The 19,999-nt window shown below is 44.7% G+C and overlaps 1 protein-coding gene and 1 pseudogene across 1 annotated transcript; both read right to left on the bottom strand.

Annotated features, from left to right (window-relative positions):
- Positions 1 to 6,997: 6,997 nt before the first annotated feature.
- On the bottom strand, positions 6,998 to 14,966 carry LOC136492621 (NADPH--cytochrome P450 reductase 1-like). Its single transcript, XM_066488604.1, has 18 exons — positions 14,549 to 14,966; positions 14,395 to 14,454; positions 14,223 to 14,299; positions 13,319 to 13,376; positions 13,160 to 13,243; positions 13,032 to 13,068; positions 12,629 to 12,698; positions 11,292 to 11,486; positions 11,116 to 11,208; positions 9,298 to 9,529; positions 9,130 to 9,213; positions 8,898 to 9,049; positions 8,401 to 8,497; positions 8,137 to 8,286; positions 7,962 to 8,039; positions 7,746 to 7,868; positions 7,520 to 7,633; positions 6,998 to 7,432 (listed from the first exon to the last, which is right to left on the bottom strand). The coding sequence occupies exons 1-18, from the start codon at positions 14,846 to 14,848 to the stop codon at positions 7,352 to 7,354; spliced, it is 2,085 nt and encodes a 694-aa protein (XP_066344701.1). The 5' UTR covers positions 14,849 to 14,966; the 3' UTR covers positions 6,998 to 7,351.
- Positions 14,967 to 17,341: 2,375 nt separating this feature from the next.
- On the bottom strand, positions 17,342 to 18,297 carry LOC136494933 (auxin-responsive protein IAA33-like; annotated as a pseudogene).
- Positions 18,298 to 19,999: the final 1,702 nt, after the last annotated feature.

The following is a 19,999-nucleotide window of genomic DNA, read 5'->3' as shown; positions in this document are numbered from 1 at the left end:
TACGTGCCAACCGAGCTCTCACAGCTTACATTATGCCTGCTGCGCGGTGCCCGGTCGGAAATAAATACCTATTCGGTTGATCGGAGCCATACTTATCCATTATGATATAGTATTTTTCTCTCATAATAAAATAATATCAGTCGACTTATAAGAAGAAAAAAAAACCAGCGCCTGCCCGTGATGCCCAGCATCACTCACAGACTAACCCCTCCCGTTACGTTCCCTGCTGTGTATATATGCATGTAGCTTGTGTACTACTGAACACCAATCTGCTGGCTAGCTGCGCAGGGTGCCGGCCACCACTTGCTCAGGTTTTTAAGCGAATATACTTTTTTTTTTTGACCGGACGCGCTACTTGCACTGTTCATAGCTGGCACGCTGGCTGAAGCGTGACCGGACGTGTCCAGTCATTGCAGAAGAGTCCGGTCATCGGTGATCGGACGAGTCTGGTCAGCATTTTGATGTTCTGGGAGCTCTCTGTTTGTAATTGGACGCTCGGGACGAACGAGTCTGGTCATGTGACTGGATGCGGAGTTCATTTGCGCGTGTTGGGAGCCGTTGGCACCTAACGGTAACATTCAAATGGTCGATACACGTAGCGTTCGGAGAGTGACCGGACCCTAGTGACGACACGCGTCCGGTTACTGCAGGAGAGTCCGGTCAGTGCGTAGAAATCAAGATGAGGAGGCCAATGGGTATGTGACTTGTTGAGCCTCTATAAATAAATGTTGGCCAACGGTAGCTCACTCTCTTGGCTCTCTCACTCATTGATACACCTTATGAGAATACTACGACACCTTCCACTCATCTAGCCTTTGATTTGTTCATCCAAATTGAGATCGAGAGTGATCTTAGTGCATTTGCTTAGAGTTTGAGCACTTAGTGGCACTAGTGATCCTGTGAGCTGCGGGATTGCTTGTTACTTTTGGTGGTTGCCGTCACCTAGACGGCTTGGAGCAACGAAGGAGTATTGGCACGAGTTGGTGATTGTTCGTGGCCATCTCTCGGTGATTTGTGAGGTGTTCTTGGCTTATTCCCCGACAGAGCGCCAAAACCCACTCTGGTGGATTGCTCGTGACATTGAGAGCCCTCATCTTGTGCAGGTTCTTTGCGGCGCCCATTTGTTGGGTTTGGCGTGATGCCAATTAGTTCGCGAACCACCAAGTGAATCAACCGTCACAACGAGGACGTAGCTTTCCGGTAAGCAAGTGAGCCTCGGGATAAATTATGTGTCAATTGGCTCTTTGATTTTCACTTGGTGATCATATATTGTCTCTTGCCATGTTTGATATATCATCTCTATCACTCTTTGTACCTACTTTCATATACTTGAGTAGTGGTAGTTGTTGTAACTAGTGTAGCTCTCCTGTGTAGTGTAGAATTAGTTAGCTAGTTAGTTATCTTGTTAGAAGTAATTAGTTCTTGCTAGCTCACTAGTTTAGAGAGTAGAGACATAGCCAATTGTGTGCCTAGAGATTATACTTGACTAGATTTGTGGATATGTGGCTTGCAACTCTATTAGAGCTAGAGAAAAAAGCATTTATTGCCATTTAGTTATCTAACCTTTTGTTCTCGTATTTTGTAGAGAATTTTTATAGACTATTCGTCTCCTCTAGCCATTTAAAACATTTCAGTTGGAAGTTGTAGGAGATGTGTTTTTTTTAATCTTGCCAAAAATCCTAGATTAGGAGAGTGTTTTGGATACTCTTTCCAACCCCATGGTACACATCCGATCAGATTTAAAGTGATATGGGGGATTAAGCCCCCGTGCTACACAAACACCTGATTTTTATTTTACATACAAAATTACTTACATGCCATATGCAAATCTATATAGCCTATATAACCTAGAGGCAACAACCCTACATCAAAACAAACAAAAGTTCCGGATCATTCTCAAAAGTGTTCTCGCTCATACTGAGGTTTTCCTAAAACGTTCTCCCTCGTATCGCAGTTGCTCGCCCCGTCTGGCTCCAGAGCACATACACAGTTCAATGTCCGTCGTTCTCCAGAGACTAGAGTTGTACGCGGCCGCTGACCTTTGAGGCTAAGACTAATATGCCACCACGTACACAGCAAGCGTAGCGCACCACATGGATGTCCGCGGAGAAGGACGCTCTGGTCAGGTTGAGCGCAGAGCGTGCCGGCGAGCTCACGCCGCTTGGATCAGCGTGGGCTCGCCATCACAAATGGCAAGCATTACAGCTCTGTAAGTTTAATATACACATATCGTTTCTTGTTTAACTTCAGCTATGCTAGGCTGATTTAGAGTACACGTAGCTCAGAGGCAGACCGAGTATACAAGTTGTGGGGGCATGTGCCCCCACCCAAATTTTAGGTTTTCAAAGAAAATATGTCTTCTTTCATATGTAGCTATAGAGGTCCATAAAAGGCGGCCACTCAATTTTTGTGCTAGTTTTGTCCCTGATGTAGGTTCACTCTTCTCCTTTAATCAGAGATACTAATGCTTCGGCTATGTATGAAGGCTTCCTCCCATTAAACATGCAAAGGCTTGCGTTTCATCTGTCAACAATTAGTGTGTGAATGCCATACTTCTACAACCTTTCAGATTGTGTAGCTTTCATTCGTCTGCTAGTAAGAGTACTCTCAACGCAGACACTTAGGATGAGGGATTACTATTTTGTTCCAACTAAGATTTCTCTGTGCGTGGCATGATGAAGCCACTATCCGGTCGTTGGGCAATGGGCATGGCCTAAAGTAGGTGTCCTACCGGCGGATAACGATAACCACGGTACACAAATCCTCTAACAGGGCCACGTCACCAGGGAACGATCGACCCGCACAAGATAGGTACGGATCCGGATCACGGATGGAGCTAGATAAAGCTAAAGCTGCCTGCCAATACAGTGTACTCTCTCTCATGGCGGCCGATCATTGCTTGCCGGGTAACTACTCCGGTTCTGATCCGCGAGTGTGATCCTCAAGCGAAAGCCAAGAAGGGATATGCTCGCAACGCAACACCTCAGCAGCCTGATCGCTTTTGCTTCCCGTACGTGCCAACCGAGCTCTCATAGCTTAATGGTCTGTTGTTTTGGTTTATAAGCCGTATTTTTTCAGTTAATGAATATTATTTTTCTCTCACAATAAATCAGCCAACAATATTTTCAGCCATGACTTATCAGCTAAACGAACAGGACATACATTATGCCTGCCGCGCGGTGCCCCATGCGGGAAATAAACACCATGTTCGTTTAATCGTATCAGTCATGCTTATCAATTATGATATAGTATTTTTCTCTCATAATAAAATAGCATCAGTCGGTTTATAAGCCACCTCACCGATCGAGCGAAAGCTCAGCGCCTGCACGTGATGCCCAGCATCACTCACAGACTAACCCCTCCCGTTACGTACATTTCCCTGCTGTGTATATATGCATGTAGCTTGTGTACTACTGAACACCAATCTGCTAGCTAGCCGCGCAGGGTGCCGGCCACCACTTGCTCAGGTTCTTAAGCGGATATACTATAATTTTTTGTAAAGTTTATATAGCTATAATACTGTATATGGTTGGTAGTAGGCCGCAAACTACGGCAGAATCCCCCAGAAAGCCGAGACTTTGAAGGCCAAAATAGTGGCCTTATTGACTTATCGTATGAGCCGTACTATTTCAATAAATGAATAGTATTTTTCTCTGACAACAAATCAACGACCAGTACTTTCAGTCATAGTTTTTCAGCGAAACAAACAGGGCCAGCGTGTCGTCAAATGTGTGCTCTGTCCTTCTAAATGCATGCTCGTTGCCGGTTGCAGCCCGGGCCGGGCTGTGTCTGTATGTATGTGGTACCGTACGCGAGAGGAAACGAATGAGAGCTAGCCCGGAACTAAATACAATTAATGCGCCTTTTTTTTATATTTATATATATATATATAACTACTACTTTGTAGCTGGCTACAAAATAACTTATTCTGTAGCCACTTTGAGTTACGATAATTACTATGTTAATTTACGAGATTACAGTAACTCCTTACTAAGTGTTTTACTATAACATTATGGTAAAATATCTCCATGTGTTATAGTAACCCAACTATCATAAATATGTATTGACATTATCGTAAATTAGTATATAAAATTATCGTAAATAGAGATGTCTACAGAATAACTTATTTTGTAGCTGGCTACTGAATATACTCTATATATATATATATATATATATATATATATATATATATATATATATATATATATACACACACACACACACACACACACACACACACACACACACACACTAACCCCTTACACGAACAATACACACTTTATCTATGTGAGCAACTTTAAACGACTAAACCGATAGATTTTGAGATTGACAAAATCACTGTAAAAACATTATTGACAAACATGTCTGTTTTATTATTAAAGGAAAAATACCATTAAATTTAACATAAATTCAAAAAAATACGACATCCACTTCAAGTTGAGAAATTAGTGTATTTCAAAGTACGATAAGAACACGCCTGCAAGCTGACTCATGCTCATGCATATGGATGATTTTTTGGTAGCTAGCGAGCGTCGATGCTCTACCACGCATGCATGTGCCGAAGAAGATGGTACGTGGTGCATGGAGGGAGACAAAATGTGTGTAGCTGAACACTGTAGCCTATTGTTCTATTCTTTTTGTGAGGTACAGTATAATATAAAAACACATGCATATGATTTTTTTTGCCACAACCATCTGGAGTACGAATGAAAGCTCGGAGGTGAAAATCCCATTGGTCCCGTCTGATGGCGAAAGTAAACGGAAGCGCCGACAGTCCACGATGATTCTGGAGCTGCATGCAGCTCTGTTAAGTTTTGACATAAACAATCTGTCAGTCTTTGACCGTGCGTGCGTGCGCGTGAAGTGTGCTGCACATTTGCGGGCATCGATGGACGCCATGCATGCCGGGCAGGGCACGTACGTATATTCCTGATCCTATTTGCGCCATCTCCCGTACCTCACAAAGTCACACTCACATGCCTGCGGCCTCCTCCCATGTAAGTACTCCGTAGAAGAAAGACTATAGGGAGGGAAAAACGCGAGGAGATGTTGACAAGCGCGTGCAGCAAGCACCTATTGGTCAAAGTTTGATTGCGAGAAAAAATTCCGGTTCCTACGTTTTTTTCTATGAAATTCCTACGAGTCCTGTGAAATCCTTTCAAACAGGCCTGAACGCTGAACTAAGCCAAGGTTTCAGGCTCTCAGGCACCTGCACCGTGCCAAAGAATTCAACGCATGACAGGAAAAAAAAAGTAGTCTGTGCATCCTTCTTCAGAGTTCATCCTGGCAGGCCGCAGGCCAGTAACACCGTCCGTAACGGCTTGCTATGACTTTCTTGGAACAGAACCGATTCGGCGCGCTCTCAAGTGTCTCCATCGGCGACATCGGCGCATGCATCACACCGGCCTTGCGTTGTCGGTCTGTACTCTGTAGTCGTGCACCCTATTTGTCTCACCATGTGGAAGGACTCGGGAAGCGGCAGTGCAGAGTGCAGAGTGCAGAGTGCAGAGTGCTGCCACAGACAATAGGGTCCAGACAATAGGCATCCTTGAGCCTCGGAGCAACCAAGGCCTTGTTTAGTTACCCTCAAAATTCCAAGTTTTTTCACTCTCTCTCCATCACATCAATTTTTAGCCGTTTGCATGGAGCATTAAATGTAGGTAAAAAAAATAACTAATTGCACAGTTTAGTTGAAAATCACGAGATGAATCTTTTGAGCTTAGTTGGTCCACGATTGGACAATATTTACCAAATAAGACGAAAGTGCTACTATTCATCGGTTTGAAATTTTTTTCAATGTAAACAAGGCCCAATTACGGTTTTGCCAAAGCCGTGCTGGGCAGCCTGACACACATCGTATTAGACTGTCAGTGTGTGTGGCACGGACGCACGGGCCGTGGTCATTGCCGATCGAATGTCGTGCACAGCCCATTTCTCGAATCGAGCCCACAAGACCAATCACGGAAAGCCCACTAGATATTTCCTGAGGGCTTAGTGTGTGTGGATTCGGATGCAGTCGGCCCGTGGCAAGCTCGCTGCTCTAACTAAGCGCATTGTGTTGCTCAAAAAAAACACTAAGCGCACTGTGGACTGCTCTCCCGAAAGGCCGAAAGAAAACGAAAAGGAAAAAAAAACACTATCATTTTGTTGAGTCAAATAATTTCGAGTCACCAACTTTATAAGAAATATGTCAATATTTATTATAATAAGTATTGTTAAATTTATTGAGAAATGTACTTCCATAATATATATGTTTGGCATCATTAATGTTGATCTTCTTTTAATAAACTTGATCAAACTTAAAAAATAATTTGACTTACAGGAGAGCTAAAATGACCCCCCTTTTTTTGGATGGGTTTGAGGAAATACCATGTTCAGGATCCCATGAATGGATATGATAAGAATTGCGATGACAGGGGAATTGGAGGGGGAAGTAAATAAAAGAGAGAAACTAGGGTGTTAATAAGGAGGAGCGAGTGGTTGACAAATATTGTCTTGCCTTTTCCAGTTATTATATTACAGGCTTCGGATTATATCCCTCTCCCACCCAATTGACCTCGTCTATTATGACAGGCTTAGGGTTAAATCCCTCTCCCTCCCAATTGACCTAGAGTAACAACTTTAAACAGTTGTACTGGGCGAGTTCGATTTTAGCCGAAACACAAAAAAAACAAACGATGAACTCTATTACAACCATCAAATGGAGTTTTTTAAGTTAGCTAACTCATTAATGTCAAATATTATTCTAGTACATTTTTTTCTCAATCAAAATACGTGAAATACAATTCTAATGCAATTTCAGCAATTTTTTTGGTCGACCCAACAACCCAAATAATTAGAACTTGCATCCTGGTCAACCAAACAACCCAAAATAATTAGAACTTGCATCCCTACTGATGCTGCAGCTGCACCTTCCATGCAACATTGCCGTTGTACAAAGATGTAGATTGCCAACGACGGATTAGAAGCACAAGCTTTAAATAAACAAATGCAAAAATTGTTTTCAGTGGCCTTCTAAAATACTTAGTATACATAATGTCCTCGTCTCAAACAGCATACATAATGTCCTCATCTCAAACTGTATGATGTATCCCCTTGGCTACAAATTTGTCAGGGATACACAATTTTTTTAAGTTCTACAAATCTACAACAGCACTTATTCTCCCTCAGTTCCTCCCATCTCATATAATAATAAATAGTTAGATGTCAAAGAATAACACTTGATCAACTCATTTCAGTATATAATAAATGGCATGCTTCATTTCCAAAGCTGACGACTGGGTTGGCATATACACGCAAAGCCAGCTTTACTTCCAAACGCTAGAGCTATAGGCTGATTGGGGGTGATGTGTCACCATACATCACGGAGGTACCTGCATTCCATCTGCAGGCTCTTTACATAGCTCTCGGTTTTGGAGCTATCCAAAGATCCCTGAAGTGAAACACAAATGAGATGTTACAAACAACATAGTAAAGTTTATAGCCATCTATTAGACGATGAATTGTGGTTGTTATCTACCTGCTCTTGGACTATTGTATGAAGCAATCTGTGTACATCTCTAGCCATTCCCTTGGCATCACCGCAAACATACAAGTAACCACCATGGGAGATGATGTTCCAAATTTCTGTGGCCTGGTAACAAAAAGAAGTAAATCTAGTCGAGCAAACCTTCCAGTGGACATTGAATATTTGAAACGCTCGAGAAGTAATAGTATATTAAGGAAGAGTGTATGTTGTATCTGACCTTCTCCACCATCTTATGCTGCACATATTCTTTCGTTGGCCCTTCCCGAGAGAATGCAACAATTAGCTCAGAAAGCGCCCCCTCCTCAAGGAAAGTTTGCAACTCATCTTCATATATGTAGTCCTGAAGGGTGGTAATTCAGATTGAATTCCATCAATATTTGCTGAGAAACACAACAATAACACAAGGAATTGTGTCATAACCGGCGATCCTTACCATGTTACGGTTCCTGCATCCAAAGAAAAGGATCGAAGTGCCCAGTTCTGCTCCAGATTGTTTCAGTGCTAACCTTTCCTGCCAAGAGGGAGTGGAAGGATAAGTTAAACTAGGGTCTAGGCACTCTCAAGCAGACTTGCAAATATACACCCACTGGACTCTTGGCAAAACAAACCTGCAAGAAGCCTCTAAAAGGAGCCAGCCCTGTCCCAGGACCAATCATGATAATCGGAGTGGACGGGTCAGCAGGTAATTTGAAATTTGACTGCCTCACAAAGATGGGAGCCCAGCTGCATTCTTCGCTATATTCCAGAGGAATTGTATTCTGCCAAGCATATGATCAAATCACAGAAATAATAAATCAGACTGTTGGAAACTTCGTTATTGCTGGTAATTCAGGAGCTTAATGCCCAAAAAAGGATTTTTTTCGAGAGCCTACCTTCATCCATGTTGAACAAACTCCTTGGTGGATCCTTCCTGTTGGTGAAGGCCCATAAACTAATGCACATGTTACATGAATTCTGGAGGGAGCCATCCTGCAGAGACATTTATAAGTTGTCAAGAGGCCTCCCTAATGGAAGGTACATACCACCACCTCAAGCATAATATGCCACACCAATATGAACAAGACAGTCCAATATTATCACATATGGAAACTCACAGCGGCTTAAGCTTAGCTGGTGCCTGAGGTTTAAAATTTAAATAATTTCATGGTGGAAGAAATCAAACAAAGGTAGAGACTTGAAAACTAGCTTTACCAAGGCACACATGGCTTTCCCCTTAACCATCTTCTTGTGACATGACCCCCCCCCCCCCCCCCCCCCCCCCCTCTTCTCTCCAAAAAGGAAAATATTGCAGATGTACTGTTTGAAACTTGTAGGTAAAGGCTGCAAATAGAGGAAATGAACACTGATAGTTAAATAAATATATACTTACTTTGGAGATGATGAAATTGAGTAGTATCGCGGTTGCAGACGAGGAGCTATTGCTGCAAAAAACACTCCCAGTGGTGGCTTAGCTGAAGGGAATGCAGCCATAACTTCAATAAGGCTCCTCTGACTAGCAGTTATCCATTGAGAATACTCATCCTACATACATTCTATTAGTCAGCAAAGGAGAAAAATCCACTTTAAATGGCATAATATAGGGATTCTGAAAGGATGACAACCTTTCCAGCGGGAGAAGCCAAGAATTTAAGTCGTTCAGCTTCAGATGGATCAGATGCGTGAGAAGCTAAAGCAAGCAAAGCAGCCTGAGATGATTACGTCATTCAAAGATTGGTCAAACGATCACAAGAAAAATAGAAAGAAGGAAAATTCTTAGAAATCATGTGGACCTTCTTCGGTGGATTGAGTAGATCAGCATATCGTAGAAGCGCAGTCCGCAAGGTACATGGAGATGGGAAAGGTGGGGCCAAGGAACCTCCTCCTTTACGAGGAGATCCATCTTCTGCATCTGCATGGATGGAGAAGAATGTATCTGGAGAAAGGTCAAGTAGCCTTTCAGCCTCCTCCACAGTCTCAACAGAATTTTCTGCATATACACCAACATGATCTCCGGTTTCATACCTGAAACAAGAATTCAAAATGTCAGATATGCTGTAGTCTTTATAGATTAGGGGGGATCCTAGTACTCACACCTTGAACAGAATTCTCTGGATAATGTCGATAATAAATTCAGAATACAAAGCATTACGCAACAATCCGGTACAAAGATAAACTGTTTGATGTAGCACAAGTACTGGGTTTTGAGTTTTATCCTGTTGAACAGTAATCAAAGAAGTACATGGGCAATTCATTTCCATCCTACCCCAACTTGCCTAGGACTAAAAGGCATTCTTCTTGTTGTATTCAAATAAGTACATGGCTGCTTCTTTCATCTTGAGTTTTGTGGAACAATTGTGACTGAACTGTCACCTCAATGCAATCAGACAGAAGAAAATAAAATGATTTCATAAGCCAGTTAATAAGTTAGTCAACCAACTGAAAACATTATAGGATCTACTAATCTGCTTTTTGTCATGTTGACATCAACCTGACTGCCATGGTACCGAATAACAACATTATTCACATGATTAGAGCTCATCCTAACCATGCCACAGTTTGGCGCATAAACCAATCGCCAAACTACCAGAATCCAATATGTTCCTTTGCTACTTGATTGTGTAAATGATGCCAGAAACCATGAAAGTACATTAATTCCATTCTTGGCTGGCCGATATCACCTAATCCAGTTACAAAAATAAGGCAGAAGTTGGATGGTAACAAGCTATTCATGCTATATTTTGCACTTTGATCCAAGTCATTCCTACGTATGAGAGATTCAAGATTAACACGAATAAATGCTCTGTTTAGGAACCTTTTATCTCCAAGGGTGAAAGTGGGTACCCTAAGGCCTAAATTAATTCATTTCTTCCCCTAAATTAATTAGGTGGCATCCCAACCTTTTAGTTCATTTTAGCAAGTTCTGGATTGACCCAATGACCCAAAATGAGTGGAACTTGCATCTCGACTCATCACTAATCTCAATACATGGAATATGTCATCCCTATGGTACCACAAATTCATTTGAGTCGTTCCCAATTCATGAAACCGAAAGATTTCCTAGTTTATTGGTGAAAAATAAAGGACCAAGTGAGGTTCTGCTGATGTGTTGTAGTGCAAATTATTTACGTTATCTGCAGTAGCCTGAATCATGCTCACAAGTCATAATGAATATTCTGGCATAGGACCTGTACTCAGGAGGTGTTTGGTTAGAGGGATCACCTCATCCTACATGGAGAGTGGTTCATCATGAGTTTGTCCCATAAAATGTGATGAGAGGACTCAATCCCAATGAAGTGCATATGAGCCATGAGGTGGTGATTGATCAACCCATTCCATTCGCAAACCAAACAATAATATCATGAGTTCGGTGATGGATCACTCCATTCATCAAACCAAAAACCCCATTAGTAGCCTGAGCTATGTACATAACTACAAGATTTTAATACTACGAATATATTGAATAATACCCAATGGAAATGTAGCATGTCCCTAGCAAAGAAAAAAAAATGAACATCCTTTTCACAGGGGAACCAGTGGAACATAGATAGGATCAAGACTGAAATAAAGGAATATAAGAGGAAAAGGAATATGCAGATCAGGAAACTTACACAAGACCAGTGCCAGAAATGTCGAACTCAAGATGGATACAAGAGCGATCTGAAGCTGGTTTGTGCAGCTCCTTCCGAACAGCAACATTAGCCCTAGCAATTAATAATATTATTGTAAAGAAAATTTTTAATGGCAAAAAGGAAGTTGTTAGCAAATTGTTCTGGTGTCCAAATACCTGCAAGGGTGTTGAATATCAATCACACCAGTACCGTTGGCTAGTGTCCATGATCTATCTTGGAATGACAGGTCAGATCTATCAATCAAAATAACTCTGTATTCAGGAATAGCAGCAGTATATGGAGTCGATGCACCAGTTGTGTCATCCTCGCCGCGGAGCAATTGATCTAACTCTGGCCACACTAGTTCTTTCCTACAAAAAAACAATAAGGAATATATGATTCTCACTCAAGCAGCAACACCAAAAACATTACAAATACACATATATACTTAAAGGTGTCCCAAAAAAGTTGGGTATTCCCGGGAATACCAGGGAATACCCTTGAATCCGCCCATGCTTCTACTCCATCTATCAAAGTCAGTGTACATGAGTTATCTACTGCTACCAACTACCAGGCTATACAATCATACACTACCGCTACTGCCTACTGCTGTCACTAGACAGACAGGATATGGCATGGTGGGGCTGCTACTGTACTGCAGCAGCTGATTATTTCTAACATAACATAACAAACATAATAAATTACAAAAATTTTATTTCTGTATAGAAAACACAGACGAAATGCTTTCTTGGGTTCATTAAATATTCAAATGGTCATGTAAAGCTTTTGCAGCATTAAACATGGGTATGCTCACTGCTATAATTTTAAGGCATATATCAAAATATATAAGCTAAAATAGTGTCCAACTGCATAGATTGTCAGAACTAATACATTATCATCTGTTTATTTAATGCTCACATATATTAAACATGGGTATGCTCACTGCTATTTTGGTATTCTCTAGTCTAATAACCATTTGTCAAATCTTTTTTTTCCTGTTATGATTCTAAAAAAAAGTTTCATCAAATGGTTGATGTGTTCATAAATAGCAAAAATGGAAGGTGTTTCAAAAATCCATTACTAAGCAACTAATTAGACTATCTGAGTTTTTCAGAAGTCATTAAAGCATCATCAGTATACTTATCTCAACAAACATATGATATTTTGCACGATTATGAAGACAAATTATTGAGCAAATATTGTTACACCAAGAAAAAAATGGAAGTTGAAGTGATTTATGTAGCAAATATACGCAACACATAGTAAGGACATTATTTCCCCAATCTAGATAGGAAAAAAGGTAGGACAATGATACTTTTGTTCTGTGTCAACATAAAGAATCAATCAACACCCCAAATTAGAACTCAAGCATGGATTTGGTTTTTGTGGCAACAAGCTAGATGGGCACTACCCACCAGTCCACCACGACTTTGTATCTACAATCCACGTGGTAGATATCTACCACGGCAAAGGAATGCACAGCAGATTATATACGTCATTGTAGCTTTTGTACCATGCAGTGAAATCATCCTCAATGCACTGATCATCATCTCCAAGGCCAACAGGAACAAGACGTTTCCCACCTAGATACACAAGAAATTGGAAGCCATGACAACAAAATCAAATACCACAATCATGAATCATGAAACCCTACATCATGAAGGACCTACCATGGCAGCTAATGGGAAAAAATGCATGCATTTAGCACAACAGATCCTCAAGTGAAAATAAATTTGATCGCTACAAGGGAAAAGAATGTATAATGATTTCTATCATTACCATGGCACCATAATGGGAAAAAATCCTAAAAGTTTTATCCTTGAAACAGAAATCAACTATGTTGAGATTTGAGAATGTCCCTTAATGCTATCTACTTGTTTCAACTTTTCCCATGGGAACTAGTGTAATTTACTTACCCTGCTCCTCTAGTAGCTCATCTACCACCTTTGCAACCTGCATTTTCCATGTGCATAATCAATAACCAAAACACTCAACAGTAACCAGCTTTCATCCAAATAACAATAACATAATTCTGTGTGTTTACCTTATTAAAATGTTCATACTGCCTGTTTCCAAGGCCAAAAATACCATATTTAAGATCCTTCAGCCAAACTTCCTTCTCTTTTCCCTGTTTTCAGGCATTGAAAAGAGGTCAGGAGTGTAACAGAAGTCAACATATCCCAACTACAGAGACTTCACAAACCTCAGTAAACCATTTGTAGAATCTTGCTGCGTTATCAGTTGGCTCTCCGTCCCCATATCTGCATACCATGAATATAATTTGCCATAAAATACAGATGAAATATTTTAACTAAAAGAGATAGACTGTGTAATTCATAACAAACAATATTGCTTGTTCACCAATCATGGAGAAGGAAGGAAATTTTACCCAAGCTAGTTACTGTATCATCAATGAAAATAAGGTTGTACTACGATAAAATCAAGCTGTCTATTAGAACGCAGCCAAGATAAATGGAGCCAATTCTCCACAGAACAAACAGCAAAGCAATTCCAATTCTGATAAAATGAATGCCTGTATCATTAAACTACACGTTATCAGTGGACAATTACATTAAATTTTCATGTCATCAGTGGATGATTAAAGCTATGTGTACAAACATAAGTTTTTTTTTTTTACCTCAGACACAGTTTTTTTTAAGGCACACCAAGTAAAAGGACTAGACATTCGAACTTTACAAGGCAGCTGGATTCCTAATTAAGGAGTGACCAATAAAGGTGCTTAGCCAATCTACACAGAAATTAAGCTTAACAAAATAAGGCTGGTGGATTGTGTAACTAGCTACTAGGGCACACAAAAAAGAGCAATTCACCAATCCACGAAAGTTGGATTATCGACTATGGAATTTAGCAGCAAGGCGACAAACGGCGAAAGCTAGCCATCCGCAAAGTTCGCTTGAGGTTGACAACAAAGTACAGGTGAATTATCAACAATGGAATCAAGGCGCAAGCGACAAAAGCCGCAATTCACCAATCCATGCAGCTTGCGTTGAGCTCCAACAAAAGGCAGGTGGGTCATGGAATAAGGCGCAAGCGACAAAGGGCGCAATTCACTAATGGGCGAATCAGCACACAGAGGGGGAGCTCACGTTGCTAAGAAGAACAGCACCACAGTTTCCTTCTTCAGCTTCTCCTCGTATTCCTCGTCCTCCTGAGCATAGTCATCCTGCACACGTCCAACAAATCTCTCAAGCTCCAGCACTGGGCCCAAGCTAGTCTAGAACACACACACACGTACGCATATAGATCATGCAAAATTACCAGATCCACCACTTTGAACACGGCCTTCTCGTACCGCGCCCTCGCCTCCTCCGCCATGGACTGATGAGATGAGAATATAAACGCATCGAGTCAAACAAAAAGGGCAGCGGAACAAACTAGACTAAACGCAGGTGCGATCGGATCGGGCAGCGACCTTGGCGAATCCCTCGGCGGTGCCGGTCTGCGTGCCGAAGAAGATGGTGACGCGCTGCCGGCCGTCGTCCACGTCGGCGTCGGCGTCCACCTTCACCGGCGGCGGCCGTACCGGCGTGGCGACCGGTTTGGACGGCGCCCCGCCTCCAGATCGGAACCAGACGGCGAGGATAAGCAGCCCCGCGACGAGGGCCGCGGCGGTGGCCGCCAGCGCGGCGAGCGGGTCTCCCCCCGCGGCGGCGGCGAGCTCCGGCGGGATGACGGAGCCCGCCCACGACCTCGCCGCCTCCAGCGCCGCCATCGTCGCTCGCTTCCTGCCCCCGCCCGCCGCGAGGGATTGGGTGGGGAGGAGGAGGAGACGAGATCGAGGACGGCAGAAGGAGAGGGGTGGGGTGCGTGCACCTACCAACAACCAGTGCTTCGCTACTACTACTGTGGACGGACAAGCCCGCCGCTGCCCGCAGGGGTAAAAGTGCCTTTTCCGCTTGCTTTTTTTTAAACGGAAAAAATAACGTACAGTGAGTATTATAAGGAAATTTTCTAAGGGATGGCGAAAGGCGTGATGGGCCCTATTGAGGGTTGAGGCCTGTTGTGTGCGCGTGGATCTGCATCTGCATCTGCTCTCGGCTCTCCTCAACAGTCAACGGCGAGCGGTTTTCCAATCAGGAAAATTGGCTTTGTCTGGACTCTGGATTCTGGACTGGGATCTGCGGCCGGCCGGCATCTGCAGCTGTCCCTGATGCCTTATCAAATGTTTTCGAAAAAAAAATGATGCCTTATCAAGTGCCGTGCCGTCTATCTATACAGCGCTCCTTCCGTCTGAAAAAAAAACTAGAATTCCACCTCTTTATAAGTGAAATAGTTCTAATTTTAAAACATCTCTAAGCTAAAATTTACTTTCTAAATCATCATTTAGAGAGTTATTTGAGTAAAAATAGCTTTCTATTCCAAAAACTTTTATATATCATATGCGTATTCTAGATAATCATTCTCTCTTTTCATCTTTAATTAACTAGCGAGAAATACGAAATAAATGATGTTTATATTTGGTAACTCAGAGGTGTTAGGGGACATTTTTTTTCACAAAATCATATTCATGTAAATTAGAAAAAGATATAAATTGTCTCTTGAAGATGCTCTAACTAGACTTATAAAAAAATATCAACATTTATATTTTCAAATAGTTGTATTATAAAAATAATTTCATATTCATTATGTGTTGTAAATATTAGTAGCTTTTATAGTCAAGCTTGGGATTATCTGAGTCAGGGATAAGGGATACTTCTATTTTTTTAGAACGAAGAGTGTAAAACCATTTAATATTTCATCGATCTTTTTTAAAAAGGCAATCGACAGTGTTCATGGACAGCGTGTCACACTCTTTTACGGCATGATTTGGCCCTGAATTTTCATGTAATCTACTCCGTACAACCCACCAAGTTGTACATAGAGTTTTGTACTTGGGCTGTAGTAAGTTGGCTGGAGTGTCACATTTCAAGCTCTGCTGAAGTAGAAATGATGTGACACGGTGAAATACCCCCTCCGTCCCTAAATGTTAGTCGCCATGATCTGCGTGCCAATAATTTTGACTCAATTTATAGAAAATACGTGCAACATTGCTATCTCTAAATAAATTTATTAAAAAACTAGATTCAAATATCTATCCAATGATACTAATTATATATCATAAATATTAATATTTTTTAATATATATTTAATCAAAATTATTTCTCGGGAAACGAGAACGACAGATGTCTACACTATATAATTCTGCGCCGGGAACGAAGTGATCGATGGCGGCGACGACAAGGACGCATGCACCGATCGACGGCGTACATACGCGGCCGTGCAATGGGCAATGGAAGGCGAGCTAGCTGTACATGTTGGTGACAGTAATTCTACCGGGTATACCGGATATCCAGGATCCACCTCGCTCCATGACTCGTGCGTGCGTGCCTACGTAAACCTCGCGGCGACGTTGTCGTACGTGCGGCCGCAGCTACCAGTGACAGTGAACCAGTGATAGATATATCGGAGCCGGTCGGTGGACGCCAGTGGCAAGGCAGTGTCACGCGGGCACACGCAACATTCCGTTCGATCCATCCTCTCCCATTGATGCGCGCCGGCCGTGCTGTACTCTCGCGCCGCGATGGCTACTGGTACCTGCTTCACTGTTCATTCCACTGCTCGCGAGTCGCCAACGGGACGTTGCCGTCTAAGGCCTGGTTTAGATTGTAAATTTTTACAATCTGGACACTGTAGCACGTTTCGTTTGGATTTGACAAACTTTGTCCGATTATGGACTAACTAGGCTCAAAAGATTCGTCTCGTGATTTACAATCAAACTGTGCAATTAGTTATTTTTTTTACCTACATTTAATGCTCCATGCATGCGTCCAAAAATTGATGCGATGGAGAGAGTGAAAAAACTTAGAATTTTGATGGGATCTAAACGAGGCCTAACAGGGAGATCCCAACCGTCGCCTGCCGGATCGGACGAGAGTGTGTGTCAGTCGTCGTCATTGGCCGGATCAAAGTACGTCGATGGACTACTGCTACTGCATCGACGGATCAGGCCCGATCGATCCATCCAATAATTCCAGCCAGTCAGGAATCAGTCAGGCAGAGAGGACGTGATTGACTCGCGGGGGGTTGGAAGCCGACACGGTACGTTCGCACACTTGGATCATGAGTAATGAGTTGACACGGAGCGCGCGCGGGTAGGGTAGCACAGGACGATCATCAGCTGAGAGCTGATGCTGATGCTGATCATGACACAAACTTGTTCATTGCTTTGCCTGCTTTAGGTCTTTAATGACAACATTATATATGGAGAATGAAGAACAAAACGAGTAGACAACTAGCAGTAGTAATTACATGCGATGCGAGGTCTAATAAAGCCCTGCCCCAGGCGATTAGTTGCTGTTGACACCTCCTCCGCATTTCTTGGCCCGGCTTGACTTCGTCTTCGCGGGGATGATCCGGATCCTTTTAGCCACGCGAACAAAATCACTACCACATCATCGAGAAACTTGGATGCATGAGCTCAGGTTAATTAAAGTGAGATGCATGATTATCGTGTGTATTAAAAAAAATTAAGTTACAATAGTTCTGTAATACTCCTAGTCTCCTACTATACTGCATGGAATTGCAATTCATCAGTTACGGAGTACTAGTAAGAGTTAGCCGTTGTCGGCCTTATACTACTCACTTCCACTTGAGATCACCGGCGAGGAGGAGGTCGTCCTCCAGGTCCTCGTACGCGACGACGTGGCCCGGGACGGCATTGGCGAGGTCGAGGTCGTCGTCGTCCTCGCCGCCGCGCTGGCGGTCGGCGTCGGCGTCGGCGTCCACGAACATGCGGCGGAGCGTGCCCGCGAGGCTGCGGTACCCGGTGTGCCGGTTGAGGTGGACGCGGTGGCAGATGCAGCGCCCGTCCAAGGACCACGGTGACCGGCGGGACCACGCCCGCGGCCACGTCGCCGTCCTGCACCGACAGCGTCAGCAGCTTCGGCTGCGGCGGCTGCTGGGGCGGACCCGGCGCCGGGGGACGCCGCTTCGCGTGATGCTCGAAGCTCCCGCTCGCACTCGCGCTGGCAGCGCCGCCGCAGCCGCTGCTCATCGTGGTGGCGAGGGCGAGGGGGGTTTGACCTCGCTGGGCGGCGTCTCTGTGGCTGAGCTGTGGTGGTGGACAGAGGAAGGCTTTTCCAGATAGACTGCGAGAGGGAGGATGGGGAGTGAGAGCACTTTTTCCTCTCGATGGTTAGTTGTGTTTTCGTAGGTCGCAGCTGCAGCTCGTGAGGATTTATAGGGAGGTGGAGTGTGGACTGGACTTGTTTCTTGTGAACCTGACCGGTCGCCTGAGGAGTGAGGAGTGAGCGAAATGGTAGCCCAGTTCCCGACCGGAAGTGGCTTGCAGCGCCGCAGCGGGTGTTGCTTGCAGGTGAGAAAAAGGAGAGCTAGCAAGCGATCGATCAGTGGGTCGACCCGAGAGACACACGGTCACACACGCACTCCTACATAAACAAAGCCCGGCCGGATCGGCGGCCGTGACCCGCTCTGCATCGATGGCCGCGTGTTTTCATGGGGATTGAGAGGGGAGAGCGAGCGCGCGCGTGTCGGCCGGTTCAAACTGAAGCCACCAGTCCACCACACCCCGTAGCCGTAGCGACAGAACCGGCCGGGGGTTTGTTCGTTCGTTCGTTCTCGGCTCCTCGCCGAGCCCGGGTCGCGCGCGCGCGCCCGGGGATCGGAGGCGGGATCACGCAGCCGCGGCACGACCGCGCGGCTAGCGGTTGCCGAACACGCCTCGATCGGGCGCTTTTCGGCCTGTTCGCTGGTTGGTTTCTGGGCAGGTTTGGACTGGCTGGTGCTGGTTTGTTGTGAGAGAAAATACTATTGACTGGCTGGTTTGGGCTGGCTGAAACCAACAAGCGAACAGGCGGTGCGGCCGCTCGCGCCCGCGTAGGTGCGCTGCTCACCTCGCGGCGGTGCGGCCTCCGACGCGACCCGATCCTATCTAGCTAGCTTATCAGTTGTCGTCGATCGGTACGTACGGTCGTCGCGTGCTAGGCTAGCCGTCCCCACGCCCCCGATCGCACGGCGCGCGGCGGCATGGGCGCGCGCACGTACGAACGCGACGCTTCCTTCGCTTCGCCCGACCGCGCGCCGCCCGGTGCCGGGGCCGCACGTCGGCTGCTGGTGCTGGCTGGCCTGTTTGTTTGGTGTGGAAAGAGGCGTTGAACCAGCGTGGGAGCTAGCTGTAGCTGCCCTCCGGCACGCGTGCTTCGGTGCCTGCATTTTGCTCCCTCACTTTCTCGATCCGGCCGGTAACGATCGAGCGAGGCTGTGACGCCCCATATGCATGTCACGAGCGGGCGCACCGGTGCACGGGGCCGTGAACGCAGGGCGCGGACCGTGCGCTCGGATCGGATCGCGGATGGATCTGCTGCAGCGAGCGGGTACGAACGGAAGTACGAACACGCGCCGAGCCAGATTACTGTCGCTGTCCTGCGGCGCGCGCGACATGCATCGTTGTTTGCACAACAACGACGGATCGGCAGACGTGGAGTGGACACATCCTCCGAATAAATCTCGGTGCTGCACCTGCACGACTGCACAACGATCGCTGCTTTATTTAGATCTCTCTCTCGGTTGGCTTTGGCTCCAAAAGGTGCACGGCACAGGTACGTACTGCTCTACCTCAGCTGTGTACGTACGTGCGTACGTGAGGTTCTAGTTCTACGGCGCATGCATGTATTTCCGCGCTGCCCACATGCGCCGCGCCATACATACGTGTGCCTGCCTGCCTCCGATCCATCCATCGGGATGCATATATGACAGCTTGTCAGCGCGCATTGACGGTTCATGCACGTAGTACACACACCAGGCCGCTGGTATTAAAGCCGGATGATAAGTCGGCTGAAGCTAATTTGTTGATTCTAGCCGATAA

Source organism: Miscanthus floridulus, chromosome 11, assembly GCF_019320115.1.
Source record: "Miscanthus floridulus cultivar M001 chromosome 11, ASM1932011v1, whole genome shotgun sequence".
Lineage (NCBI taxonomy): Eukaryota > Viridiplantae > Streptophyta > Magnoliopsida > Poales > Poaceae > Miscanthus > Miscanthus floridulus.
Note: the sequence above shows the minus strand (reverse complement) of the source record. Positions and strands in the feature narration are given on the sequence as shown.

What these genes read in the sequence shown, in the direction of transcription:
- LOC136492621 (XM_066488604.1), bottom strand. Translation starts at nt 14,848, where the DNA reads ATGGCGGCGCTGGAGGCGGCGAGGTCGTGGGCGGGCTCCGTCATCCCG. An exon ending in CCGCCGAGGGATTCGCCAAG is followed by an intron (nt 14,455 to 14,548) that starts GTCGCTGCCCGA and finishes TCATCTCATCAG; the next exon opens with TCCATGGCGGAGGAGGCGAG. An exon ending in ATACAATAGTCCAAGAGCAG is followed by an intron (nt 7,433 to 7,519) that starts GTAGATAACAAC and finishes GTTTCACTTCAG; the next exon opens with GGATCTTTGGATAGCTCCAA.